General features: G+C 36.0%; 3 protein-coding genes across 4 annotated transcripts in view; 2 read left to right on the top strand and 1 right to left on the bottom strand.

Annotated features, from left to right (window-relative positions):
* Positions 1-26763, top strand: part of LOC135215185 (uncharacterized) — a 56705-nt gene that overhangs the window by 10908 nt on the left and 19034 nt on the right. The window lies entirely within an intron of this gene.
* Positions 468-8115, bottom strand: LOC135215092 (uncharacterized). The gene is made up of 7 exons (XM_064249561.1): positions 8016-8115; positions 3744-3798; positions 3393-3517; positions 2459-2554; positions 1858-1920; positions 1501-1596; positions 468-605 (listed from the first exon to the last, which is right to left on the bottom strand). Exons 1-7 carry the CDS (start codon positions 8085-8087, stop codon positions 468-470), a joined length of 645 nt encoding a protein of 214 aa, XP_064105631.1. The 5' UTR covers positions 8088-8115.
* LOC135215184 (uncharacterized) lies at positions 14029-23414 on the top strand. Its single transcript, XM_064249659.1, has 7 exons — positions 14029-14140; positions 16823-16979; positions 17796-17926; positions 18783-18908; positions 20261-20406; positions 21949-22076; positions 23043-23414. The coding sequence occupies exons 2-7, from the start codon at positions 16833-16835 to the stop codon at positions 23208-23210; spliced, it is 846 nt and encodes a 281-aa protein (XP_064105729.1). The 5' UTR covers positions 14029-14140; positions 16823-16832; the 3' UTR covers positions 23211-23414.

The following is a 26763-nucleotide window of genomic DNA, read 5'->3' as shown; positions in this document are numbered from 1 at the left end:
AAAAAAAAAGGCTGCAACAAACGCGCCCCACCCCCAAAGAAAAATGGCGTGAAAACGTGCCTGCAAAAAGCAATCAAAAGAAATATAGTCATCCAGAAAAAAAAACAGAAAAATAACAATGATAAGTTCGATAGTAAAAGTAAGTCCATAATATATATACTATATATATATATATATAATATATATATATATATATATATATATATATATTATATATATATATATATATATATAGATATATATATATATATATATATAGTATATATATATATATATAAAACTTTATTAGGGAAACTACCATCATGCTACTCCTTTAATTCAAACACTGGTTTTCGAAAGTTAATGCGTTTATCCTAAACATATAATACAACTTATTTAGTTAATCGTGGGTTTTTATTATTTATTATTAATGAAAAATTCACGAACAGGACACAGAAAGAACATTATTCGCTCATTCTCACGCTTCCTCACCTTTGGAGCAACGTCGGCGACGCAGAAAGCGGTATGGACATTGTAGGCTCAGCTGACGAAACGAACGCTGGGTTGTGATAAGCCAAGGTTGTAGAATCGGTCGTAGCTTTGCCACGATTTTTGGTTAAGGTATTCTGAAATGAGAAAGGGAAAATTGGGGGGAAAAAATACTTCATTTATAGTAAAAATTACATTAAACTTTCATCTTTTTAATCGCCATGGTGGGATGAGACTAGACTACTGAGATCTTTAGGCTTGGTTGAAGGAATCAAATGAGATTCCAAAAGGGTTGGTGATTTTTTTTAATTAAAAAAAATTTAATTTAAAAATCTGTTATTGATTTGATTTTTTATTTATTTGATTTTTTTGGATTTTTTCTTTATTTGTCAGATGTTTTTTCAATCCTTTTTTCCCTCAAAATCTATTTTATGACAGAATTACTATTGATTTATCTTTTAGGTTTCCAGTTCTGTCCTAAACTATGTACTTGCAATTTTTCATTATTAAAATAAATAGATGCAGCACAGTTATGCTTAAGTTTGTATTAACTTCCAACCCATATTTTTCAATTTGTTTACTTTCAAATAAAAAAAATTAAAAATCATTATTTTTTAATGAAAAAATCAATTATTTACTCACTTGATTAAATCAGTTTGATTTAATCATTGCCAACCCTAATAGACTCGACTTCAAGCGGTTAATGAAGTTAATGACAAGCTGTTGACACCCGAATATATATATTTCAGTCGCTTTTTATTATCCAGACCATAAAAGAGTTTATTAAAGTCCCGGTAGAATTGGCTATTCACCTTTATTCGCCGGAAATGAGGAGAGTTGTTGAAGTAAAAAATGAAGTAAATCCACTTTTCTAAAATATTTTAAAAACTTGAAGTGTAAATTCTTCTGCTACTGTTTTGTTTCATTGCTGCGTCAACACCTTTCAATTATATTTACAATGCAAGTGAGAGAAATTTGAAATGAAATTCCATTTTAACCGCTGCAGATCCAAACCTCGAAGTCGCAACTTACCATATGAAGATGTTCGAGTCTTTTCAGCGTTTCTGAATTGGCAATATCTTCCTTCCAAGTGGAGTATTGCGAATGTACGCACACCACGGCCATCAGCTGAGAATGAAATTTTTTAAGAATTAATTTAAAATATTCAGGCATAAGTCCCGATCCGTCAAAGGGAGGAAACCGATGAAAAATAAATGTTGTTAATGTTAAGACAAAATATTTTATCTAGTTTCTTTTACCATTAACTTGATAGCATTCCCTTAATACTATTCTTATCAAACGAGATATATTTAACGTCCACATAAGGCCAGTGCATATATTAAGAAAATAACTGAGAATTAACTCAAACTACGAGAAATCATTACTCACGTTGAACGTCGCTCTGATGAGATAGAATATCAAGTCTGCCAGCCCGTACGATGAGGTGATTTTCTGTAATGTACGACAACATGATGTGTAATGGTACGATTGCTATTTCCTTCCTTTGGCTGAGATCCAGCTAAATATTAATATCATGATGTCTTCCCAATTTATCGATTCTAAAATAATTCCAGCAATGTGGGTTAAAAAGAAGAAGAAAAAAACAAGTTTGCGGTTACTGGACTCATTTTAAATTAGCGTCGAATGTGGTCCCTCTCTTCCCAAAGTTTCTCTGCCTCGTAACCAGATATTAAATTTCTCCTTCTTCTTCTTCCTTTCCTTTGTGCCGCTGCAACTTTTATTTCTATTTTCATTTATGCATTCATTTTCCCCCGAGGGGTGGGAGGGATATGACACTTGGTGCAAAAGTTAATAAACTAACAAACAGATAAAACCGTATCAAAATGCAAAAAGGGCAATAGTATTAGGGTAATAATGTATTGCATCTTCGATTGAAGAAATTCCTAAAAGAGCAAATCGTGAATTCCTCCAGTTACGAACATAGTTTGTTAGTTAGAAATGCTGGCGGTAAAGCGTCCCGCAAACTTACCCAATGAACGAGGCTCATGAAGATTACCATTCCCATCTCCGGAAAGCAGAAGAGCGTCATGACGAACACCCACACCAACAGGGCCTTCTCGTTTTTCTGTGGACATTCGAAATCTACGTCAACACAGAGGAATGGAAGGGCCTCCTTCCAGATCACATTCTGTTCAAGGTAACCAGTAAAGTGTGCCTTTTTTCAAGAATATATAAATGGCAAAATATTCTACTGGATTCTGTCTTATAATCTTGGGAATACAGTAATATTTTTTTCAAGGAGAGCGTATTCTAGATCACATTTTCTTCAAGATAACCAGTGAAATGTGCTGTTTTCAAGAATGTACAAATGGCACAATATTCTACTGGATTAAATCTTATAATCTTCGGAAAAAAAGGAATATTTTTTTTTCAGCAGAGCGTGTGCTAGATTACATTTTGTTATTGAAGATAACCAGTGAAGTGTGCTGTTTTCAAGAGCGTACAAGTGGCACAATATTCTGCTGGATTAAATCTTATAAACTTCGACAAAAATATTTTTTCCAGCAGAGCATATGCTAGATTACATTTTGTTATTAAAGTGAAATGTGCTGTTTTCAAGAACATACAAATGAGACAAAATTCTACTTTAATAAATCATATGGTCTCAATAAAAGAAAAAAAAGACATATTTTTACAGCAGAAAGTACGACTTTTCCAGTTAGAGTTCACCATAAGAGGGATATAAGCACCTTCTAGATCACATTTTTCTTATTAAAGATAGCCAGTGAAATATCCTATTTTCAAGAACACACAAACAGCAGAATATCCTACTTGATGAATTCATATGATTTAGCAAAAAAAAAAAAAAAAAAAAAAAAAACGCTTTTACAGCAGAAAGTACGTATTTTCCATTTACGTTTGTGACATTTGGCAAAATGCTGGAACTGCGAGTTCTCCCTTACCCTGTAGAGGCCTTGAAGCATCCAGACCGACATGACTATGACGATGAAATATCCCAGACTGAGCAGATACGCTGGAATGGGAATCGGCACCGTTCCAGTATGTTCCTCGTCAGCCGCTGCGTTACCTGTTTTGAGATACAGTATTATTTTTCAGTATTACTAAAGGAGGAGGTTGCTTTGATAGAGAAATACTTTGAAACATAATTTTGATAATGATTTTACAATAAGTCGAGTTAACTGACGTCTTCATGGTTCAGATCGAATTTAAAATATTATTTTTACACAGTAACGATAAAAAAACAAAATACATTTACGTAAAACGATTACATATTCGTATATATTTTATTTTACCTTCAGCTTCGACTATCCACCAAACACTCACGATGAAGGCTGCCAAATACACAATCTGCAAAAAAGGTAGTGATTGTTAGGTTCGTGTACACATATACATACACACACCTATGTATATATATATATATATATATATATATATATATATATATATGTGTGTGTGTGTGTGTGCGTGTGTGTGTGTGTGTGAGTGTGTGTATTTATATTCATATAATGTATATGTATATATGCATATACATTTTATATATGTGTGTATTATATGTAAATAAATTCTTCTGTTAAAACAGGATACGTCTCAAGTATAAAAGGTCCATTAAAACACTCTGGTTTAAATATAGTCCTTTAACTTTAAACCAGTGTTTTTTAATGGGTCTTTCATACTTGATATTATATACATATATATATATAAATAAATATATATATATATATATATATATATATATATATATATATATATATATATATATATATAGTATATATATATATATAGATATATATATATATATATATATATATATATATATATATATATTATATAACTTAATCACCAAAGTTTTAAACGATAAATGCATAAATAAAGGTAGAAGCATGAAGGAAAGATAAACAACGGAGTTACTTCAAGATCTTTCGACTCAACGTCCTTTACTTAGTAGACAGACTGACATACTGCAGGAGAATCTGAGAGGACAAGGAAGGGTCGTATAAGTAACAGATAGGGATTATAAGGAGATTAGTACCTAGAATCCAACACACCTGGAGAATGAGTAACCTTCCCAAACAAGCATAAACATGGGTACAATTTAAGAACAAAAAGATTAATTCCAACTGCTCAGACACAGGGACGAGACAATTAAAGGATTATACAGGGCGGCAACTCAGATCTTTGGTAAACAAAACATTATTCGCAAAACATATTAAGCATACATATACAAAGGAAATGTTTATAAGGCAACTAATTTGTATTTAAGTCTGTGATTGTATCTTTGAGGTCATTCTTAAACATGTTAAAAATACAGTTTCTCTTGTATGTCAGTCTGTCTGCTAATAGAGGTTGAGTCGAAAGATCTTGTAGCTACTCCGTTGTTTTGGATCTTTCCTTCGTGGACTAAAACTCTAATGATATATATATATATATATATATAATATATATCTATATATATATATATATATATATATATATATACAATCTTTAATGTTACCCCATTTTCTTCCAAACACTTCAAGAGAATAATCATTACATACGAGAGTCATTTCTGTTGATATCCATAACGTGCACAGTCGTCTGTTGAATATGACACTCAAACGCCCAAAGAGAGACTTAATTAAGTATATCTTAGTTTTACCAGACCACTGAGCTGATTAACAGCTATCCTAGGCTGCCCCGAAGGATTAGATATTTGTTACGTGGCTAGGAACCAACTGGCTTCGTAACAACGGGACCTACAGCTTATTGTGGGATCCGAACCACATTCAATTGAGAAATGAATTTCTATCACTAGAAATAAAATCCCCTGATTCCGCGGTGGACGAGTGGAGAATCGAACTTCGGACCATCAGCTTGGTAGGCGAGCACGAAAAACCATCCGTCCAACGAGGAACTTCCAAAGAGATACTGAACACGATCGTATTCACTCGCATATGATGGAGTTCTTCGTCCCCTAATGACGACTCGATAGGAGAGATCCTCTGGAATTTGGTGGGTCCTTTTTATTATGTGCAGGGGGACCTTCCGCACCTCCTTTAAAACCCCTTACGTGAAACTGGCCATTACAGACCCACCTCAAACTCTCCCAAGCCAGCAATGATTGCCATAATACTTCGCGGGGCCTATCTCTCTCTCTCTCTTCTCTCTCTCTCTCTCTCTCTCTCTCTCTCGTGTATATTCATTTGAATGCGAAATGGGGCATAGCAGAATTTTTAAGTTAATTCTCTCTCTCTCTCTCTCTCTCTCTCCTCTCTCTCTCTCTCTCGTGTATATTCATTTGAATGCGAAGGGGCATAGCAGAATTTTTTAAGTTAATTCTCTCTCTCTCTATCTCTCTCTCTCTCTCTCTCTCTCTCTCTCTCTCTCTCTCTCTCTCTCGTGTAAATTCATTTAAATGCAAAAAGGGCATAGCAGAGTGGAATTCGAGAAAAGCATGTTCAAAAAGTTACATCTCTCTCTCTCTCTCTCTCTCTCTCTCTCTCTCTCTCTCTCTCTCTCTCTCTCTCTCGTATACACAATATTAAAGATTAGGTTAATTATGCTAATTTTGAGAGTATACGTTGTTGTTTTAGATTAAGCTGACCTCATGCCAGCACGGGCTCTTGCTCATAAGAGCAGCCCGTAATAATGAGAGTGTACAATATACAGTTTTTAAAGTTATGACTAGTTCGATGTCACGGGCTCCCCCACCCCCCACCCCGCAAGGTTTGCACCCGTTAGGCTTAGGCTAGTTAGCCTATTGGGTAATCAGCCACTGATAGGTTCCCAACTATTGGGGGGGGAGGGGGGCAATGCCCCACCTAATCACATCTAGAATCGTGATGCCCCTTTGGTGATATACTATAAGACTTATATACTCACTTGGAGGAAACCTAAAAGACCATTAACTTCGTTTAAACATTCTCGAAATGGCCCCCTCAAAATCCAAATAACCCCCTGGTGGGGGGGCGTGGCCCCCCACCTTGGGAACCGCTACTTTAAAGGTAACATGAACGTTTATTGATAGGTTATTGAGTTATTTTTCCTACTACTTGTTTTTTTTTATATATATCTATATCATAATCATTTTGATAAAATCATCACAGTGTCATGATTTAGAAAAAATTAAGATTTAATGAAATTTAATATTGTTTGTTTTTAAATCTATATCATAATCATTTTGATAAAATCAATACGGTGCCATGATTTTTAAAAATGGGGTTTTATGAATTTTTATTTTTTTCCTATAACAATCATTTTGATAAAATCATCACGATGACATGATTTTTAAAAAATGGGGCTTAATTAAATTTAATACTGTTTTGTCAATCCTTCACTGGCGTTCTAATAATAAAAAAAAGTGTCCTTGAACTTCAAATTAAATTGATTCCAAATACGCTGGTCAGAATAGCCCAGCGCACCTCACCGCGGTCACTTTTTACCGACGTCAAAAACGTCGCAAAAAAATGTACTTCCTTTTATTTATGCTGTTTCTCACTTGCGTCAGATATTTTATGCTGTTTCTCAGTTGCGTCAGATATTTTATGCGTTTCTCACGTACGTCAGATATTTCCGAGAACCCGACGCCACTGACATTTCAACAATTTTTACAGTTGAAATCTGTTGACTCTTTATCTTATTCCTCTTCCTTCGTGTTTTTTTTTTTAACTTTTAAACCTTTTACTATCATCTGCAATTTCACACGCGGAGAGAACACTCCCTTGGTCGTTTACTTAAATAAAAAAAATAAATAGATAAATAAAAAAAAAGATGAAGTAATATGTAAATATCGCAGGAGACGATAGATATAAAATGGCCTCTATAGACGACTTACGAGTTGTTTAACTACCGGTAAAACCAAAGACCGCAGAGAAGTATATAAGTTCAACAACCTTACAAATAGTACTGGTTGTGGTGTGGTCTACGCCGAGCTTATTTTGCTAATAATGGCCGTGATGACGCAGAACTCGTATCCAGTCGTATCGCAATATGGAAATGATTGAAAACTTACTTTACATTTCATATCAAACTCAATAGTAATGATTTTACAAAATTACTGGGAAAGAATAGTCTCCATGCAAAGCCGTACTTTCCGTAAAGAAATCGTGTTTTCTCAACTGGAGAGATTTATTAAAATACTGGGTCGTACATTAAACAAGAGCTTAAAGCTCTGTAAATTAATTGCAGTTTCTTATTATTGAATTGCTTTGACAAAACTCAACGGCAAGCTCTAAATCGTTCAATATATATCAACAAGAAAAATTCGAATAACTTTTTATCAGTTGGTCCTTCAGATCTTTAGTCGCATTTTAATATTGTCGATCGCATTTTTGGTATGTAGAACAATAATGTCGTACTAGTAATCTCGCTAGTGAGCCTCCTTCAGAATCCCAACAGTCCTGGTACGCACAGCAATAATATCATACTAGTAATCTCGCTAGTATGCCTCCTTCAGAATCCCAACAGTCCTAAACTAAAATCATTTAGCATTCTCGTACGAGACCGGAAGAAAATATGGCAGACATAATCAACACCAATCAGAGCCACAGTCCGAAGCGTTCTGGAAAAGCTATGAGATCACTACTTACCGTTACGTAGACGCCAGCGATGATCGAGCCGAGTAGCAGGCTGCAACACAAACAGGACGACAAGATGGCCATTCTCCTCCCTCCTAGTCACTTCTTCGGGATTCGGTCCTGAAAACTACTGCGTCTGGCGGCGGCATCGAAGAGAGAGATGTTACAGTTGATCGCAGCGCGATGGGTATATACTTTTCCGGGTATTGCGTCTTATCTCTCTCTCTCTCTCTCTCTCTCTCTCTCTCTCTCTCTCTCTCTCTCTCTAGAATCAGTTCTGGCGACTTTTTATTCATCAAAGCAAATTCCGAATGGGTACTACATTAGCGAAGGTATTGCATCACAATTGACGAAGCAAGTCAGCCAAGAGTTGCGAAATGTTTTAAAAGTCTCTCTCGGGGGTTCAAGGCCATCGGAGACATATATACATGGGTACTAGGGGCTGCTGGATTGATATGATTGGGGCACACTGGGCATGCTGACCCTGGCTCGATTCCGCCTCCCACACTCCCTCAAAAGCTCTTGTGACTCATCGTCGTCTTTTCTGATTCATTCGCGAAGCCTTGTCACTCGAATTCCTTCTCCGCCCCCTAAACCGATCAGTCACGAGTGGTTCTTTCATATCATTATTCCACATATTTCACGTTCCCAGGCGGTCTTCCGCTAACATCTCTTCCTTCTCCTCTGTCGGTAAGGGGAAAATAGCCTGCATCTTATGAAGAGCTATGGGTCGCCTACTTTTGACAGAAGCGTCCACAAGCCACAAACAACATAAGTCATGCAGGTCCTTGCTAAACGCCCCTCTGTACTACTATCGAACGCCACACGGCAGGACTCCTTCTTCTACTCTCCATACTTTTCTAACACTATTCCACGACCTCACACTTCAGAGCCCCGTGCCTCTCCTCACCCAAATGACGACACATCCACACATTGTTTCAGCAAATCACATGACCGTCGTTTCCGTGCGAATTCCTGTCGTTTTTCCACGAGACGCCTCCAACACAACCCACCGCGACTTCCTTTGCCGAACCGTCTTGAAGACACACTAGTCAAAATTCGGTGAAGACGAACGAAGGGAATGGACTCTCTCTCTCTCTCTCTCTCTCTCTCTCTCTCTCTCTCTCTCTCTCTCTCTCTCTCTCTCTCTCGGGCTCGGCCCGACCGGTAGGTATGTAGGTAGGAGGAGGAGGAGGAGGAGGAGGTGCAGGAGGGAGAGTAAGTTCCTTGACACGAACGGACGAACGAACGCGTACACACACACAAACACACACACACACGCGCGTACATGCACTCACCTTCAAGACGGAACTCATTAATGCTAAGAACGCGGTTGCCAAGTTGCCTTTGCCGTTCTGTTTGCGAGTTGCCGGAGAGTTTTTGTCATTTGGATAATGGGCTTAATAAGTGCCGGAGATTCACCAGTGCATACGATGACTGGAAGTAAGCTTCGTTACCCCGCTGATTTGAAGGGACGAAATCCTGTGTTTAATCCGGTAGGAATTATGGACCCAAAGGTAAAATTACTACCCTTTTTTCCCCGGAATTCTCAGTTTTTCTACGAACGGCTATAATAGATTGCCAAATTGGTTTAACTTGGTAATGGATTGATCATATATAATTAGATCTCTATATCAACTTCTAAATGCATCCGGGGTCGGATAAACTATATCTGGCAAAAGGTAAGTTTTCGTTATCGGGAACTGATGGAGCTTTTTTTATTTTTTTATTTATTTTTTATATAGCAGGTAAGGGTCTCTTAAATCACCCGATCAGAAAATGATAGTTTTGTAATTTACTGATAGTTTTAAATCACTTCCCTTCTGTGCCCTTCATTCCATTATTAATTATTTAGTTCCATTTAATAAATTTTTCTCTTATCTTTATTATAATAATAATACAATAACATTCCAATAATTGAGATTATTTGAATAATTCTCTTCGTACAAAATATAAATATAAACTTAAATAACATTTTGCTACAAAATCAATATAAATCAAAACACGAGAGATACGTCCCGTCTTTATTTGCAATAAAGCTCATTTCTTTAAATGGTAATTTTTAAACTAACTGAATTTCGTGTTGCTGATTTCCATGATCGAAAGAAGAAACTCATAGCATTCCATCTTCTCATTTTCGTCGTGGTCTAAAATTACGAATTTTTGAAATGGCACCAATCGTCATGATGACCATAGTTATAGAATGGCGAATTTTTACGCCGTTTATTAATCATTTTGCTTAACTGATCCACGTAGTAATCGCTGGAAGAGTTTTTTTCTTGCTTTTGTCGGGTTGCTAGGGGACAGGGGGGCGGGGTTGAGTTACAGTTGTGTCCTCCAAATTGGCACTTGTATGCAAATGAGCTTGCGCGAAATAGTCTCTTAAAGGCACGCATATCTACGCGCAGACGTATTGCCAAAGTTATTGCATCATGACATACGCCTGGAAAGAACATATGGCGTGACTGGCGTATTTTAATTGATCTATCGCTTAATAAAAAGAAAAGTTAACGCCCCGCTGAAGAATTAACTATAGCATGATGGAAATTAAGCGCTCACGTTTCGAATGTACTCGACGACACGACGGTAAAAACCGGAGACGTCTGTACCTTGACGAATGACCAGTCGTCTCTAATTGACTTGTACTTCACCTGTACTTGTCTGTGGCTTTTCATCGGGACTTTTTACGTGCCTCGCGCGCGCGCGACTCCTTTTCGCCCTGATTTTCGTTTCCGTACAAAAAAAAAAAAAAAAAAAACAAAAAAAAAAAAAAAAAAAATAACTGGTCTGCTGTGGACCAATTTTTCACAAGCGTCCTTCCCAAAGGAAAAGGTGATAAAGAAAATCTTGGCTTCTATAGGCCAATATCGAACCCATCGTACTTTTCAAAACTTATATAGAAACGGTAGTTCATGAACAAACGTGGAGACACTTGAAACAGCTCAACATTATGCCTGATAATTTACCAGTCAGCTTACAGAGAAACCACTCAGCAGAGACTACATTGTGCGCAATTATAAATATGGTAGAAATTATGGCAAATGGAAATGTGGTAACTGGTTATGCTCGACCTAAGTGCACCATTCAACGCAGTTGACTACGATCTACTGCTTGAAGACCTGAGAGCAGTAGACATCGAAGATGATACACTCAAATGATACAAAGCTACTTAGAAAAAACATGAGGATTACAGTGGTTTATATCAAACGTGAAATCAGAAAAGAAAGACCGAACAAGAGGAGTGTCCCAAGGCAGCGTCCTGGGTTCACTGCTATTTGGTATTGACACAATTGAATTATCTAGAAGTCTAAACAATTACAAGGTTACGTAAAAACTATATGCTGATGATAGTCAGCTCTATTTTTCTGTCGAAATGGTAGAAGACGCCATTAGTAAAACATGCAATAATAATGAAAGATATAAAAAAAGGATGTCTGCAAAGAAACTGAAACTTAAAGAAAACAAAACTGAGTGTATGATATTGGGATCTGGCAGTGCACTACGAAAATATAAACACTTCAAAAGAATAGTTATTGTTTCGTTATCAATAAACATTGTAACAGCAGTGAGGAACGTAGCAGTATTTATTAATAACAAATTGTCGACGAAAAACCATATATACTGCCCATTGTAAAAAAAACGGTAACTATCATATTAGAAACATTGTATTTATAAGAAAATATTTCAATGAAGATACTCAGAAAAACAGCAATTTATAACTAAATACTTTCGAGGCTGAAGTACTGCAACTATCTACTAAGAAAATTGCGAGGAACACAAAATAGAGCTGCCAGATTAATAAAAGGACTATGTTCCCGTGACAGAGTAACCCAGCACTAATTGAGCTACATTGTCTCCCAGTAAAAGCAAGAATAGAATACAAAATACTTTCTTACAGTCTACAAGCACTAAAACATGGCGAACCAACATATCTAAGAAACTGCTTAAGCTTCTTTAGATCTGAAATGAATACTGTAAACGGGCATGCAATTGAAGCATATAGGCTATTTGAACCAAGAACAAATTGTAAGTCAGGCGAGACAACTTTTGAACACTGTGCACCAAGACTATACAACAAAATACCGCCTGAAGTGAAGATCATACAAGAAGAAAGCAAATTTTAAAAAGAACTACTATGAGATTCAGGTCTCTGTAACACGGTTTTTTGGACTTTGCTCCTTGTCAAAGCATCGGATGTAGCTGAAAGTTGACATATGTATATTTTACAACCACACACAAATTTTGTCAGCATTATCAATAACCTAAACGATAGTTTTAATTTTTATAGAGTAAAAATGCTCTAGCCGACGCCATGGCCAATGATTACGAGCCAAGAGTCGTAAAACATTCATTACGTAAGCAAGGTAAACAAACACCTTTTGACTAAATGTTGCCCCGCCCATCCACCAGACAGAAATTCCATCGGCTCTGAAACCCAAAGACTTTATGAATGGCGGAACGATACATAGATGTTGGTGGGTATCAGTGCTAGCGTAGTAATACTACTGTAGCAGTAGTGCCGCAACAGTATAGCAGTAATATACATGAATTAAACGTTTAGACCAACTGCTGGGATCCTTGAGGATCATTTAGCACTTCTTACAACTACTCGAGAAATAGTTTTTATAGCCAGAAATTAAAGATCTAATCCAACAATGCCCATGGTAGCCTTCAGTGTTATCCTGAATTATAACGAGGCGAAAGTGGTGGAGCCTCATGAAGTCACCATTCCGACGATAATTATTGGTGAAGTTTAAAGCCAATAACGGTACCGACTATTTTTTTTCAGTAAATAGGTAGATAGCCAATAAATAAAAATTGCTTGGACAAATTGGATATAGCCAGTTCTTATCAAATCAAGCTTGTCTACTATGTTTTTTGGTAATTACCAACTATTCCCTACATCTTGTCAATCTGATTGTGACCTATAAAGTAGACTGTAATTTCTTTGGAAACTTATTTTGGGAGTTAGACTAATAATCGAAGTGTTTTGTATTTATTAACATATTTTGTTGGTTTGTTCATTATGACAATTATCAGTGGAGAGGTTCCAGAGTTCATAAAGGTGTACTGCTTTGCATGTATTTAAATTTGTATGTCATTGTTGGCCAGAGGTTTAGCCTTCGTTACGTATAGCCAATCATCCATCGAGAAAGAGGGAAGAAATGATGTCATAAGTTACGTAACGAGTGCGTTCGAAACCTTTTCTCTGAGTAAGTTGGCCCGTCTTCAAAAAAGGTCACTTTTACATTATAAGTAAGTACCAAATTTATTCAACCTACGTAGTGCAGAATACACTCAAAATTTATATGTTGATATAATATGTATTCTGAATAAGCGTTATATTTATGAAATGCATAGATAAAAAGTTATTGCGAAAAAAACCGTGTTACAGAGGCCCTGAATCTCATTAGTAAGGGCTCCTACTGCACTAGCTATGATACAGACGAGAAAACATCTAAAAGACAATCATAGAATATAAGAAGTAACTTACTTTGAGAAGGAATTATCCCTCTGGAAGGCTGCACTGCATAAAACCAAACAAAGTGACAGTGAAGTCAGAGATGAGGAACCAAATATGCAATTGCATATACGTGGAATCATAGATTCCTTCCCTCTTATTCATCCTGTAGCTGAAAGGCCATGAGGACAGTGTAGCACAAATGCAGGCATTGGGAAGGGATTAATCCCAAATTTTATATTATACTTCCAATGCTAAACATTTATTTAAAGGAGATGGTTTATTCACGAAGAGTAATGACTGTGATTGACATACAAAATAGAGAGGTAGGGCTGGTTGGTTCTCCAGAGTCCAGTGGACAGGTGCCTGGTCACTGTTCATTCAAATATGTCTGTTTTCTAGGTGAGCTACGGCCTCTAGGTCATTATGCAATAGTGAAATGGCCTATTGCTTCCTCTGTCGCTCATGGGCGACTTTAAAATGCGCGAATTAAGTTTAATATCAAATCCAAAGAGTCTTCGGGTGAGCTGTTAAAAAGGTATGGCTTCCTCTTTCCTCACTAAACTTATCTAGAATTCTGAATAGCGACGAATTGAATTGTTACTTTAATGTTTCTGCCAAATCTTTCAGCATTAGCCTTAAGTAAAGCTTATTAAGTAATTCATTAAACATACAGGTATGAATTTATGTTGAATTACCTTACATTATCCAATAAAAGACAAGGTTAGCTTAGCAATTTGCATGCCTGGTACCCAGTAGAGTTATCGGTACTGAAGTACCTCAACGTTGCTTTTAAACCAATGTGCTACTTCACATAACACAAGTAAAATAATTTTTTTAAAACCTTTTCTCATGTAATTTTAAATGAGAACAGTTTAGTCAGCCCATTAATGCGGTTTTTTTTATTTTGTGAAGTAGCTACCTAGTAGATAGGTAGGTAACAAAAATGGTATAGCCTACTACCTAATTTGTCTTTGAATATTACCTAATGTAAGTTGGTTACCTATAAAGTTGATATCTAACATTATTTGATCTAATTTCATTTTTGTTGCGGTCAGTTATTGGGACTGGAAAGCCTGTCTTCTGTGTTCTTCATGCTTTAACACTGTTGGGGTCTAGCCTAGTCCAGCGTGAGCACCGTAGGCATTACCTACTTATGGTTCTTCGCAGCATCCCTTCGGCCCCCAGCTGCTGCGACCCCTTTTGTTCCTATTGTTGTACCTCCGTTCATATTTCCTTTCTTCCATTTTGCCTTCCACCTTCTCTAATGATTGATTCATTGTGCAACTGCTTTGAGGTTTTCCTCCTTTTAAACCTTTCTATTGTCAGGTTCCCTTTCAGCACTGAATGATCTTGGCCTTTGGTCTAAATTCTATATTCTATTTTATCCAGTCATGTATTAGCTAACATGACACACTTGCATGATTTTAGTTTTGGTAAACCTGAAGACTACCACCTGGGTAAATGACCAAACGGTGACATAACGGCCACCTCTCTCAGATCGCAGCCACTTCCCAAAAAAGCGCTTGAATTATGCCATTATTTCGTAATTTAAGAGAAAACACTTACTTTGAGAGGAATGTAAAGGTCTCGGTTGTGCTGCCAGGATGGGCCACAATTCTTGACTGATGCTCATGGCAGTGAATTCCAGTACTACTTTTTCGGGAAGGTGGCTGCTATGTCATCATTCGGTCATTTACCCTATCTGCGGCTTGTTTCCTCGCCAAGTAGCAGATCGTAATATTTACCGCCGTTTTTATTTATGCTAGGATTATGTTTATGTTTTTTGTTTATATTTTATAATGTTTATTGTCTTTTTTTTGTGATTTTATGTTCATCCCAAGGGGCTGGTACTAAACACAGCATCTATTTTGCATGCAAACTGGTAGTTACTGAACCAGACGGGTGCAGTAGTAGTCTTCAGTTTTACCTTAGTTTTAGTTAGCTTGTTTGTATAACTCTCACGAAAGGATTGCTACCCAACCCTAAAATCTAAAAATAATAGGCTACGACAGCTGTTTGCACATACTATAAGTAGAAAATAAGCTTCAGATATCAAAGAAGGTCAGAAAAATCTCATAACCTATGCACATTAATTGAAAATTACAAAGGAAAAAAAGTAAAATTTAGATAACTGGAAAAATCAGGGTGGAAACAGTACTGTTTTAATTTGAGGTACTAGTTGTAATGAAGTTGATCACCTGATGTACCATTATTGGATATAGACAAAAACAGTGTTTGTAGTACATCAGATGAAAATGGTATTATGTACATGTTAAGTTTTAACCATTGATACCCACCAATAAAAACTAAAAAAACTGACCTAGAGTGCTGCAATTTAATGATGTACAAGGGTGTATTCGGACCTAAGCTAACCTAACATCTAGTACCTGGTCCTTCTTGACTGGCTTGGACCTCCCACCTAACCTGATTTAGGATGTAAAGTCCTATTTTGCCAGCCTAGGCTATGCACCTTACCTGATTTAGGATACCATAAATCAAGATGAACAATATTTGCTTGCTTACATATATGTAGTACCTGTATTTGTATCATCCAGGACGGTTCACAGTATATTGGAAATTCATAATTAAAAGTGCAGTGATTTTGCAAATTATCGTGAACCCAAGATTTGAAAAAAAAAACATAAATGCAGCAGAGAACAACCAAAATGCAGAGACCAAGATAAAAAAGAAAGAAAAAAAGACGTGACTGCCCCTGCAAATCTGTGTATCCAAAATTCAGAGGCAAATAGTCAGTTTGGCAAATAATCAACCACGGGCTTTTATTCTCTCGACGCTCTGGCCTGTTGGAAAAGAAGGACAGCTCACGCTGAGGGTGATGACAACATTCTAGAATAAGAAACATTACAAAACAAATTGAAATAACAACCATAACAAGCATTCACAGTGGTTTTGTTGTAAGAAAAAAAAAATTAAAGGTGCATAAAAAGAACCTTCGTTATACTCTTATAGCCTACCCTAGAATTTTGATTTTTTTTATATGAGTTCTTCTTGAAAACCACAATTCTGTTGTGTCAGTGTGGGACACAACAAAATTGGAAATGCTGTTACCAGTGGGTAGATGATATCATAGTATACTTGCTGTGTTATGTTTCTCAAGGAATATGTAGGCTAGCATAAGTGGGTGAGGAATGCACAACAGGAACAGGAAACAATTGTAAATACCAATGTTTTGCTCACTGTTAAAACTATTATTACTTTACAAATGTATTTTACTGTCACAATGAGTTTGAACGATGAATATTTTGCACCCCTTAGCAGCTATCTTAGTTTCTTAGCAATGTCACAACAGTTAAGATGATAAGAGATTTAAACTGATTTGTTTGTTTCTCAACAGGTATTTAACCATGAAAGACATCATAGGCAGGATTTTTCCTCTTGGTGGCCAAAATCTGCATAACCTGCAGCTGTACCATAAGCACAGCTTCTCTCCAATTTCTACAACGTTGATTATTGGGAGACCACACTCCAACAAAACTGCAATGCTTATGCAGGTATAGTAACTAAGTCGGTGTTCACCTGGTAAGCGCATTATCAATGTTTAAAATTATTGAGAATAGTCTGTTATCTTAGCAAGTGATCAAGCCAATAATTACTGTTTTTAACCTCAACAGGGTAATGTGATCATGGTTAGGCTGATAGTTTATAATGTATAAAGATTTTATTTAGGTATCATCCCACATTGTGTCTTAATGCTACCCCATGTCTATAGCATAAGCCCCAAAGCTTATGTCTAGTTGTGAATGTATGTGCATTTTAAGAACATTAATGCTTCATGTAAGAATTCATCCTTATGACGCGTAATAAAAGACTGAACGCGTAGTCCTCTACACAAGTAAAGGTCACTTTATGGCTAATGGTTGATCCACTCAATTTCCTTGGTTTGCCTACGCTTGGTAGTCTGCATTTGCTTCCCACATAGATAGGGGTAAAGTATTTGTAAGGGTATAGCCAATACTTTGAAGGAAAATTGTTTTCAGGCAGTCCTTGATTTATAGAAGCAAGTAATTTCGTGACAAAAAAAGTCCTTTTCTCTCTTCTCTGTAAACAACTACAGAACAATTTTCATTGAAGTAGCAGGAAAACATGAAGATACAACTGACAAGTGAAAGTAAGGGGTCTGCCACAGTGTGGGGCTTACAAGCAAGAGTAGCCACTATCATTAAAGCCATTTATATTATGTAGTTTGTGTTGAAGAGTATGTATTTTTTTAGACCAGCGAAGAAAAGTAGTTATAAAGTAGTGGCCTGTGTCAGCAAATTATGAAAGTTATTGTAATTATTTTGACATTTTCAAATTTTTTCCCACAGGCAGCCATAACTGAGGGAGCTACTGGAAGGCAAGTCCTTTTCATAGCTCCCACTAAAATAACAAACTTACCCCTCAGTGTACATGGTATGTTTCCACCTACACCTGCTACCATGAAAAATATTCAAATGCTGTAAGTTGAAGTGAATGAACGTAGTATATTTTATAATGCATCAAATAGTAATTATTCATTTTCTGATTACATTGAGATGTCTGAATCACATACTGTATTGTACCTCCATAAGCTGTGATAGCCTGCTCATAATACTACATAAAATGTAAGACTGATATGTTAAATTTATATAATACACATAGTTCAAGGAAATTTTTCCTTGTATATCTTCCTAAAAAAAATAACGTTGTTAGATACAGATACGAGATCTCTAACAGTAGAATTGCGACAACTTAGTATTTATCACTGCATTTTATTTGAGCATTTGTAATGTGCACATACAAACTATTTACAAACCTCTTACAGTATTTTGTACTTGTTTTAACACTTGTAATTCTGATCCAACTAATGAGTCTATATGTAAGTCTTGATTACACCAAAGCAGATATGTTCAATCTTGTCAGGAAAAGCAATTGTTTATATATTTGTATCTAGATTTTCATGCGTATAAGGTTACATGAGTGTTTGTATCTTTGATTTGAGACATGCTAAAATATAAGAAAACATTTTGTGTTAATACTGTTTGATAATGTAAATTTTCTAAATTATTTAAGTATTTGTCAGTTAAGCTACAGTTTCTGCTATATACTGTATGTAGTAAGATCTGGAACATAGCTACCTTGGATAAGGTGTAATATTTGTATGTTAGATTTGCTTGTACCAAACTTAATATTATGCTTTTTACAGAATTACTAGTTTTTATGAGAAAGTTAATTGTCTCTTAAGTTTCTCAAATTTAGTGTAGCAAATTCTTATTATAATGAAACCTTGTTTGGTTTTCGGTTCAGTTCCATTTATTACGTTACATTTTTTCCAGATACGCAACAACGTTATTAGAGCTTCAAGGTTATTTGGCTTCGTTACATCTAATGCCTCGGGGAGATCTTCCTTCACTAATTGTTATAGATGATTTACAAAGTTATGTGCCCATTAATTATTTAGAGTAAGTACATAGGAGGTTTGTAATTCAAGTTACATATATTGTAATTCAATATGTGATTATATTGCATATTTATTGATTGTCTTTGTATCAGGCACAACACAAGATTCCAGTTTCTGTCTTTGGAATGATCATCATAAGATTTGATTATTATTATTTTTATATAGATTATACTGAAAACATTTGCATGTACTGTACAGATGTTGCAGATGTCAGCCCTTGACACAGTGTTTTTGTAGATTATTATTAAAATTACTGGCAGATTATTGAGGTCACATTTACAGTTGGTGTAAATTTTGTAACTTAAGCCTTTTAATTTTACTGGATTTCAGTTTTACACACTACAGTAAATTATGCATATTCAGCTTTCAAAGGACACATTAACTGGGATTATCTTTTTAAAAGTACCATGCCTGTTTACCATAGGCGAGTTTTTTTTATATTAATAAGATTTTAAAGTTGATATCAAAAGTATATGATTCAGTATATGAATGTGCTTCATGTGTGCATTGCATTATTAAATGCAAGAAAAAATTATCTGACTAAATAGATGAATTGCAATTAATTTATTTTTTTTAGTCTTTGAAAGGACTGTTGCTATGGTAAGTGTGCTTCAATTATTTATTATTTAACATTTTTTTCATTATACTCTTGCAAAGATACGATGTTTTCAGTTCAGATGAGTTAACTTGGCATAATTCTTGATCCATTTTTATACTGAAGACAAACAGTTCCCTTCCAGCAAAGGCTTTGAGAGCCTATTATCTTGACTTATTAGTTAAATAAATCGTTAATGATAATAATATATCTCTGTGACCTTGCATGAAAAATATCATGTAATGTATCAAGAATTCTGCAGTTTTTCATCCTCACCTTTTTTCATCTTTTATTTATTCCTTCGTGTTCATATTGTGAGATTTTAGCAGTAATACAATAGAATGAGGGTTATTCATAGATTGATGAAATGTTAATAATAATGCGGTTGGATCTGTATAATTCTGATGTTTTTCTTGTATTGTGGAAATGTGTCAAGCTTGGCAGATGGTGTTGCATTGAGTTTGCATTGCTGTGTTTCCTTGTACATATTGGGACTTCTCTTACTTGGTATACTATAGATGGTACCCTTTTCTTTAAGTCTCTTCCCCTTAGCTTTCCAATTTATTCAAATTTACTTTGCTCCCATTTTTACCTCTCAATAAAGAAAAAATTTTGAACCCCTTGAGAGTCCAGAAAGTTGAGTCAGTGTACTTGTAAAACTGAGTCATGATAAAACATAAACTGATCAGTAAATGTATTGGTAGGTTTCTAGTTATCTTTTTTTGGTTATAGTTTGTAATTAATTTTTGTGTTCCCAGTGATATCTCCCAAATACTGGTGAATGTTGCTCGTATTTTATCATTGATTCAAGAGGCGGCAGGATACTGCCAAGATGCTGCTGCGAGACAGAGCAGTGTGAACAGCAGTCAGAGCAGCTCAAACAGTGGTCCAGTTACTAATTCAGGTAAGGATGGTAGTTATTTGCAGCTTATGAAGTTGTAGCACAGGTATTTGTAGTTGCACTATTATTGTTTGTACTAATGTAGAAAGAAGATATTATTCATCATCACACTTATTTTGCATACCATTTAGTCCTATCGTCTGTTTACGTTCTGTGTTGCTTTGGGAATTAATGGCAGGAGTCTAAAGTTTCATGGAAAAGTTTTCTTTTCAGCAGCAGAGTTGCTACTTGATCATGCCAAACATCAGAGTGGAGTAATTTCTTTGATTAATGTGAGAGAGGTGTTAGTCCAATCAAATCTACCTACTGCTCTTTTAGTTGCTGATTTCAGGTTTCCAGGAACAGTATTTTGAATCAAAGCGCTTGAATGACAATCTACCTTTGCAAATTTTTACATAAGGAGGACATTTGTAAATGCATAGGTTCATTCTCATCGAGTCATTAGTTGTGGCAGGTAAATTTTTATTAATCCACCCTATATCCATATTTCATAAATCCTCATGAGACATTCTTCCAGGGTTGTGAATCTGTATCTTGCTTTCTTGGGTAGTTGAAGCTCATTTTTGTCAGGTCACAAGTAAAAACTTCATCTTTTACTCTCTGGTGCTTTGTACATAGTAACCCACTGACTTATGTGACCCTTGTCTTCTAACTTGTGTAGTCTCCAAGTACTCTCCTGGATCCATTGGAAGCTTTCAAACCTTCTAGGGCTATTAATTACTTGACCTCCTTCTTAAGTTGAAATTCAGGCATAATCTGATGAAGTTGTGATAGAACAAAGTGAGTTTGAAAACATAAAACTAGTTTTTGCATAAAAGCCCATTAATCATATGTATATGTATTCCCTACCTCTTGTCCTCTAATTTCTTGGTGTTTCACGACTACTCATTCCTATTGGTCTGTCCAGAACTCATATGTGAAAGTTTTTCCTCTTTTGGCCGATGTTTAATAATGATGGTAGTATATCTTAAAATGTTTTTATTTCCTTATCCCTTAATTACGTATGATAAAGTTAATGTGTATTTTAAGTGTATGGAATTTTAGTCGTAGTGTGCTTGCATGTATGAACAATATGTGTTTAAATTTTTCAATAATTTGACTATACTCTGTTTTTTTTCATCTGTCCATCCGCCTGTGGTGTTTTTGTATGGTAACACTGCGTCCCGGGCTGTAGATAGTTACGCTATTTGTAAGTTTTAGGTAAATAAAAGGATATCTGGGTGTACATTTGCAACTGAAAAGTGTTTTAATAATTTACTGAATGCGAATTACACCGTTAATATTCGAAATAGGATATTATTATAATCGTTGAATGTAAGCTGAATGTAACTATCTAAAGCCCGGGACGCAGTGTTACCATACAAATACACCACAGGTGGATGGACAGATGAAAAAAAACAGAGTATAGTACTTTTAGTAGGTAAGTACTGATTTTTAGGTTTCAATAAACCGGTCATTTTTAGAGGTTATAAATTTGTTTGGCTTGACACTTTATGCACTTCTTCTTTTTACATTTTAAATCATAACTGGTTTGCTTATTTGCAGGGAACCCATGTGGAATTTTAATGTCATGGACCAACTTGAACACAGATCTTCTCAAAGCTGACGAACTGAAGAGTTTTGCAAGAGACTACTGCCACAATGTGTGGACTGTGAGACAGCTGAATACACAGGTACCAAAATTTTCTACTCTGTTAGTAGGATTTATTAGTACTAAGTCTGGTCACTTGTTGCTTTGTTTAGAGTTGACAAGTTTATTCCAAATTTATTATTATCTGCTTTCATTGCATGTATTGCATGCATTGCATATATTCAGATCAACTGGCTGAAGACCATGGTTATTAATTTTCATCAAGATGGGCAATATTACTGCTCAAAATTGTTTATAAAAGTTCATTGAGATCTTTGGTAGCAAACCTGGTAGCAAACATGATTTTCCCAAGCAATATGAAGTTTATGCATCCATCAGGCCAGGTTTAATGTAAATACAGCAAGTCCAAAAAGTGTAAACAGTAATTGCATTTACCTAATGCATTATATAGTACATGACTGGTGGTATATTCAGTTCTCCAGATATGCTAATTTACTAAAAATAAAAATGAGCAGGTGGAACATGAATCATTACAAAATATTGTAAATTTGGTCTTGCCTTTAGAGTTCGAGTACCTGTGATTTTTCCACAGCTATAGTAAGATACACACACAAAAGTAAAGGAATGACATTTGATGGTTTTGAAGGTGGAAATGTGTATGTGCATAGTAAAAATAGTTATGAATCCAGGGCTACACTTTCAGTGTTTCACTGAAGTTAGCCATTCATCCTTGGTAATGAAATTGTTATAAAAATTTTTATTCATATATTTCTCCATACCATTGATGACTGTCCATACTCAAAGAAGTTGCACAGAATAATGAGGCTCAACCATAAATACAAGTACTAGGGATCTGGCTGAGCATAACTTATTGTTTCAGGCACCTGGATGCATCCCGCAGTATGAAAAGCTATATTATGAATGAATTGGTTCTATAAAAACTGCTTTTTTTTTGCATGAAAAAAAGTTATTAAGCAATTATTTTAATCTGGCTGAGGAAGTTGTTGTAGAGAGCAAGTGTTAAAATGCCCATCTTGTTTTTTGTCAGGGATCATCCACTTTGTCTCAGAAGTTTGAAATGGAAGACACTTTCGAAGATGCCTCTTGTAACATTTCCTTCACCGTACGCAAATATTCCTCCATGTCACAAGACATTGTTTTGCAGAAAGTAGTTGTAGAACGTGAAGGTGAACATGAAGAAACGTCTGCTGGTTAAACCAGGTGAGCATAGACATTTGAATAGTGACTTATCAGTACATGGTGCTTTACTGTTGACTTCAGTGAGTTGAGGGAATCTAAGTTGAATTATTAAAACAGAGCTGTATTTGAATATGAATTCACAGTATGTAATTAGAGAGTGTTGAATTCTGCCACAGGTATATGTAAGAGTGCCTATTTTGGAAGGTAACTTTCCAAATAGATAGATAACTAAAGTTTACTTATATTTTCCATAAAATATGTATTTTGGAAAAACAATAAATATTTTTATATAAAAGTGAGACGTTTATTTAAATAGTTTTACATCACACAGTTATCATGGAGGTAACCACCTTTGTTTAGGATTAAAGCTGCAAACGTTATTTAATAAGTATTATTTTTAAACAACATAGAATAATGCATCTAAACAGTCATTTCTTTGAGATAATATTTTATAAATAAGATGATGGAAAATGTAAAGCTCTTGTAGGGGTGGATCCCAACTGAGCAATGAAAATCAATGCAAGGAAAAGAGGAAGTAAAAAGAGAGGATAAATGGTGAAAAATAGCCATGTGGAGATGATGTTAGCGTAGTGTAGGATTAATGCAATATCATTTATCAGATGCAGCTGATTGTTTAATGGAAATAAGCAGAATTGCAAGGTGTAATCGAGTGAGGGATGTGCAATGCTAGCATATAAAAGAGCTGATGATAAAGAGATGGAGGAGGGGAATGTTATATTGGAGGGACAATCATTGTGAGGAGGTAGAATACTCTGTCACAATAGTGATGGACTAGATTTTGAGGTTGGAATCACGAGGTCGGTAAGAAATGTGTGTTCGGTAGCTTGGAAGAACTGGAAAGCTATGGCTGGACTACTAATAAATCAAAATATATTGTAGCTAAACAGAGAAAATGCATATAACACCAAGTATGAGACTTGTGTTTTTGTACTTTGATGACACCTGAGCACTTTAACAAAAAATTGAAGAATTCAGAAAATAACTTCAGAAAATGCTGAGGTTTTTTATACTGGAGGACACCCGGAAGATGATATCATAAATAAAGGAAGCAGCATAGACATGATCTTAAGAAACCTGAAAGCAGATTTAGATCACAAAGCTTAAGAAGTTTTGTTCACTTAATTAGGAAAGGAGAAGAGCAGCTTGTTAGAGAAGAAATAGGTATGTAAGTATCAGGTGGGAATTCAGGTGCAAAGGGCACTAAATAGTACAAGAGGTTGACCAGAACATCACACTTTTTAACCCCATGAAAGAAAAACTTAATGACTGATAATTTCTTTTTCAAAGTGTATTTTTATAGTATATTTTGCCTACAAATGTGGGAAAAGAGGTAGCTAATTGCCTTTTGCATAAATTTTTCAGCTTTAAAGTGTGTTAGTTGTTGTTTATATGCATTGATGAGTGTTTACAGTTATGTGGTATTGACCAGATTAGATGAGGAATGTTACAGAGTCACCCTTGAATACCCCTAGATTTTTTTACTTGCCATTACAGTGGACTCCCCGTATTCACGTTCTTAGCAAATCGCAGACTCATGTATTCGTGGATTTCTCTTGGGTCATATCTAACCATTATTCGTGGGAGATTCTCGTATTCATGGTATTTTTCAGTGAGAAATATCCACAAATTACTGTATTTTCATATCAATTTCATGATTAAATGTACTTTTTGTAATAAACTATCATGAAAACCAGGTATATAAGCATTTTTAGTGGGTTTTTCTTGAGTTTGAATGAAGAAAATAGGCAGTTATAAGCATTTTTATAGGGGATCTAAGTATTCGCAGATTGTAGCTATTTGTAGGGGATCTGGAATGCATCTCCCACGAATAAGGGTGGTCCACTGTAGTATTCGAATTTAGCCATTATCCGACAGACCCTTGGATCTATTAATTCGGACAATTGAAGGGTTACTGTATACAAGAAATTTTGCGAAGTTCCTGTGTTCTTTATGAACATCCAAATAAAAACAAAATGGCAATTGATGTACATAGTGAGAATAATAGTGATGAGAAAAGCATACCATAATTGTGAGCCTGAAATGGCATAAATTTTTATATTTATCTTCCCAATGAAATTTTGGTCAATCCAGGAAATATCTAAAATTTTCAAATGGATTTTTATAGGTAAAGGCTAAATAAATTAGTCATAAAAGTGCATAGGGATGGTGATGATAATTGCTCGGGGCAATACTTGGATTATGTCTACAGCAATGTTCGCGTCATCTTTTAAATAGCCGTGAAAATCTATTGGTTTCACATCCCCTTGAACTAATTGTATATTTTTATGGAGTAATGATGGTAGTTTATATTGACAACGTCTCCAAAGGTTGAGAGAGAGAGAGAGAGAGAGAGGAGAGAGGAACGAGAGAGAGAGATGAGAGAGATTGGGAGGTAGAAGAATAAATGGGAGTGGTTAAATGGCAGTCGGAAGCGTGTGTCTGTTGTGGCGCTCTGTAGAATATCAGTGGCAGTGGTGGTTAGTTGATTTTGTGTTATTTGATTGATTTTGGTGTTGTAAAGTTGTTGTGTGCCGTGTGTACTTTGTCTGGTTTGTGGTGGAAGTTGAAAAGGTTGGCATTGTAGCGTTTCGGTGTCCTGGTGAGTGGTGGTTGGGGGCAGTGTTTTTGGTGGTTGGCGGCGGTTTTGTTTGTGGCTGGGTTAAGTCGTGTGGTTGTTGTGTTGTTTCGAGCTGTTGGTATTCTGCTCAGTGATTTGTCAGGTTTTTAGGCTGTTGTGGGTTGTGGTTTCTTGGTTGTTGTTTGGTGTTTGATTGTCGGCGGTGGTTGTGTCTCGGCTAGCCTATATACAGCGGACAGCACAGCCTAGCCCGAGTATCTGCACTGGTGTAAGTACATGTGTTTGTGTTTTTTTGTTCTGTGTGTGGGTATGGTCAATTGTCCTGCTGTATTCTGTAGTGTAAAGAGGAAAGTGTGATTGAGGGTGGGTTTGGTAGCCAGATAGATTAAGTTTATATGGGGGGGGTAGGCGGATTTGCTGCTTACTTTAAGTGTGTTTATCCCGCCACATTATTTTTGGCGCCCGAACAGGGACTGTTGGTGCGGCAGCTGCAGGACGATTGGGGTAGTGAGTTGTGTGAATGGTGAAAGAAAGTGAGGATGGAAGGATGAAGGAGGAAGGAGATGGAGAGGCTGAAGGAGGAGCTGAGGTTGGCGAGGGAAGCTAAGGAAAGATTGGAAGTGGAGAATGAGAGATTAAGGGTAGAGAGTGAGGAGTTGAAGAGCCAATTAGAGGAAATGAGAGTGAATGATAAGGATTGCGGAAAGATGGAACAAAAATGAAAGAAGAGAGAAATGGTCGCGAAAATCGGCACGAAAAATTCGGGGGTAATGATGAAGGCAGTGCAAGAGATGATGCAGGAAATGATGAAGGGATTCATAGGAGAGGGAATGTAGGAGGTAGGCTACTGGGTCTTGTGACAGCCCAGGAGTGGTAAAGGAAGGGGAAGAGTGAGTGGATGAGAGTACAAGTGACAAAGGTGATTTGGTTGTGATAAGCAAGGGAAAGAAGGGAAAGGGAAAAAAAAAAA

Source organism: Macrobrachium nipponense, chromosome 5 (assembly GCF_015104395.2).
Source record: "Macrobrachium nipponense isolate FS-2020 chromosome 5, ASM1510439v2, whole genome shotgun sequence".
NCBI lineage: Eukaryota > Metazoa > Arthropoda > Malacostraca > Decapoda > Palaemonidae > Macrobrachium > Macrobrachium nipponense.
This window is presented reverse-complemented; position numbering and strand designations above follow the sequence as displayed.